At 39.2% G+C, this 2961-nt stretch overlaps 1 protein-coding gene across 1 annotated transcript; it reads left to right on the forward strand.

Annotated features, from left to right (window-relative positions):
* The first annotated feature begins 376 nt into the window (after positions 1-376).
* On the forward strand, positions 377-2260 carry LOC103409460 (soyasaponin III rhamnosyltransferase-like). The gene has a single exon (XM_008348311.4). It carries the CDS (start codon positions 668-670, stop codon positions 2096-2098), a length of 1431 nt encoding a protein of 476 aa, XP_008346533.2. The 5' UTR covers positions 377-667; the 3' UTR covers positions 2099-2260.
* Positions 2261-2961: the final 701 nt, after the last annotated feature.

Consider the following 2961-nt stretch of genomic DNA (forward strand, 5'->3'; position numbering starts at 1 on the left):
CGTTTTTAGTTTATTAGTTTTTACGGTTTTCAAAATTAAAAACTAAAATCTTATTTCGTAATTACTTTTAATTTTCAAGTTTCAAAAAATACAAACTAGAAAACTAAAAAGTGAAAACTAAGGGAAATTTCTTTTTAAAAAAGAGAATGTTGTGACTTATTTGATTTGAGAGAAAGAGAGGGTGCAGTGCGGCATAGACAGAAAAAGAGAGATGAAGAATACGCTTGAGAAATTTTATGTGTTATTTTCTATATTTTGTGCATTTATTTATAGTAAACTAAAGACGATTTTTTACCTTATAAGTAATACAAAAAAGATATTCCAGTATCCTATATATACAATGTACAACTGATTTACACGATTGTTAGAATTATTTTCACAACAAGAAAGTAATGTTCAGCTTTTATTTGAAAGTAGTAATCAAATAAGGTTTTAATTTTTGAATTTTTTAAAATTAAAAAAAAATCTAAAATAAAAAGATTATTCAAACCGACATGAGACGGCTACCAAGCAATTAAGCATTGGTTGTCGCCGGAACACCGTACACCGTACACGTGGCCAGCGGTACAGCGTGTCATTTGGTCCAATAAAATGACAATCTGGTTCAAAACTACAAGTTAATTCTCTCATTGCAAATTCCATCCGACAGAAAGAATACAATACAATTATGGAAAAAGATGATCATCTTAGCGTTGTGATGCTGCCATGGTCTGCCTTTGGCCACATGATGCCTTTTTTCCAACTTTCAATAGCTTTAGCAAAAGCAAAAGTTCATGTCTCCTTCATATCCACACCAAAAAACATCCAAAGACTCCCCAAAATCTTACCAGATTTGCAACCCTTTGTGCAATTAGTCCCCATTCCATTTCCACCGTTGGATCCCGACTTATTGCCGGAAGGAGCTGAGGCCTCGGTGGACCTCCCCTTTGAAAATACTGACAACTTGAAGATTGCATACGACCTCCTGCAAACACCCATCAAGCAGTTCATTGGGGATCGATTGCCTGATTGGATCATAACCGACTTTGCTGCTCATTGGGTCGTAGAGATTGGCAAAGAGTACGGCGTTCCACTTGTCTATTTTACTGTTGTCTCTGCTGCTACAGTTGTCGTTTTTAGTTCAGCTGAAAATCCCTCCAGTGGTAATACAGATGATACTCTGCCATCGCCGGAAAGCCTTACTTCGCCGCCGGATCTGGTTACTTCTCAGTCAACGGTCGCATACCGAGAGCACGAGGCGGTCGATATGCACGAGGGCCTTTACGGAGTGAATGATTCCGGCATAAGTGATGCCGAAAGGCACGCCAAGATTCTATCAGCTTGTCGAGTTTTCGCCATTCGGAGTTGCTATGAGTTTGAAGGAGAGTACTTGGAGGCATACAAGAACAGGTCTGGGAAGCTTGTGATTCCCACTGGTTTGCTTCCTCCTGAGATACCTGCAAAAGGGGTAAAAGGAGAAATTTCCACTGATGATGGGATCTTTGAATGGCTCGATAAGCAAAAAACCAGGTCAGTTGTGTTTGTAGGGTTTGGGAGTGAGTGTAAGTTGAGTAAAGAGCAAGTCTTTGAGATAGCTCATGGGCTGGAGCTATCAGAACTCCCTTTTCTTTGGGCACTCAGAAAACCCAATTGGGCGAATAGTGAAGCCGATGCTCTGCCTCTAGGGTTTGTCGACCGTGTATCAGAGAAGGGGCTTGTTTGCATCGGATGGGTGCCCCAAATGGAAATCTTGGCACACCCATCGGTTGGGGGTTCTCTGTTTCACTCTGGATGGGGATCAATAATTGAGACTCTGCAATTTGGGCATGTTCTTGTTGTGCTACCATTCATTATTGATCAGCCTCTGAATGCAAGGCTTTTGGAGGAGAAGGGTATGGCTGTCGAAGTGAAACGACGCGGAGATGGGTCGTTTAGTAGAGATGACATAGCCAAAACACTCCGGCACGCGATGGTGGAGGAGGAAGGAGAGCGGCTGAGATCCAATGCTAGGAAAGCTGCAACTGTTTTTGGAGATCACAAGCTGCACCAAGACCACTACATTGGCAAGTTTGTCAACTTTCTTAAAAACAACACTACAAAAAGGTCATCCGGTTCTTAGATGTCCCAATTATATTAGCTAATAATTTGGAATGGCGCCAAAATTTTCACGGCATTGGAGATGCTGGAATAATGTTGGATATGAATTAGTGATCCCATGTGTTTCTATAAGCTTTCAAGTGATTTTTTTGGTGATAAATATATGCTGGACTAATTTTATTAAGGCTAAATAGCTAAAATGATTCTTGAGATTTACATAACTTATCACTTTGGTCTCGCACATTTCAAATCAATAAAAGTGGTCCCTAAGATTGTCATACATCATTTTGGTCATTCCGTTAAAAACTACGTTAAGTGTCAGAGTTCTTGGCCAGAAGTTTGGACAATTTTCAAAGCTTTGTAATTTAATTGTTTCTTAACCAAATTCGACCCATAATATATCAAAATGAAGATAGGAAAGTGTATAATAAGATTATATCTATTTGGAAGCCCAATGGCTGCTAGAGATAGCCAGAAAATAGCCTCAAATTTGACTAGTTCGAAGGAAAACTAGAAATCTCGCTGGAAACTAGGTAAATTTTAAACGTTCATAACTTCTTCAATACTCAACAAAATCAAATGATTCAAAAACAAAAATCATACTTTTCGATGAGACGAAGAGAATGGTACCTTTTGCGATGGCTAAATCGCCATGGTTTGTCTGAAAAACGACTTGAAAGTGGCTGTCTTGGTTTCGAGTTAGCCACTTTCAAGCCGTTTTCCGGCCAAACCACGGTGATTTAGCCGTCTACAAAGATACCATTATCTTCATCTCGTTTAGAAGTATGATTTTCATTTTTGAATCACTTGATTTCGTTGAGTGTTGAAGAAGTTATGAACATTTAAAGTTTACCCAGTTTCCAGTGAGTTTTCCAGTTTTCTCTC

The sequence above is a fragment of the Malus domestica genome, chromosome 01, assembly GCF_042453785.1.
Source record: "Malus domestica chromosome 01, GDT2T_hap1".
In the NCBI taxonomy this organism is placed as follows: Eukaryota; Viridiplantae; Streptophyta; class Magnoliopsida; order Rosales; family Rosaceae; genus Malus; species Malus domestica.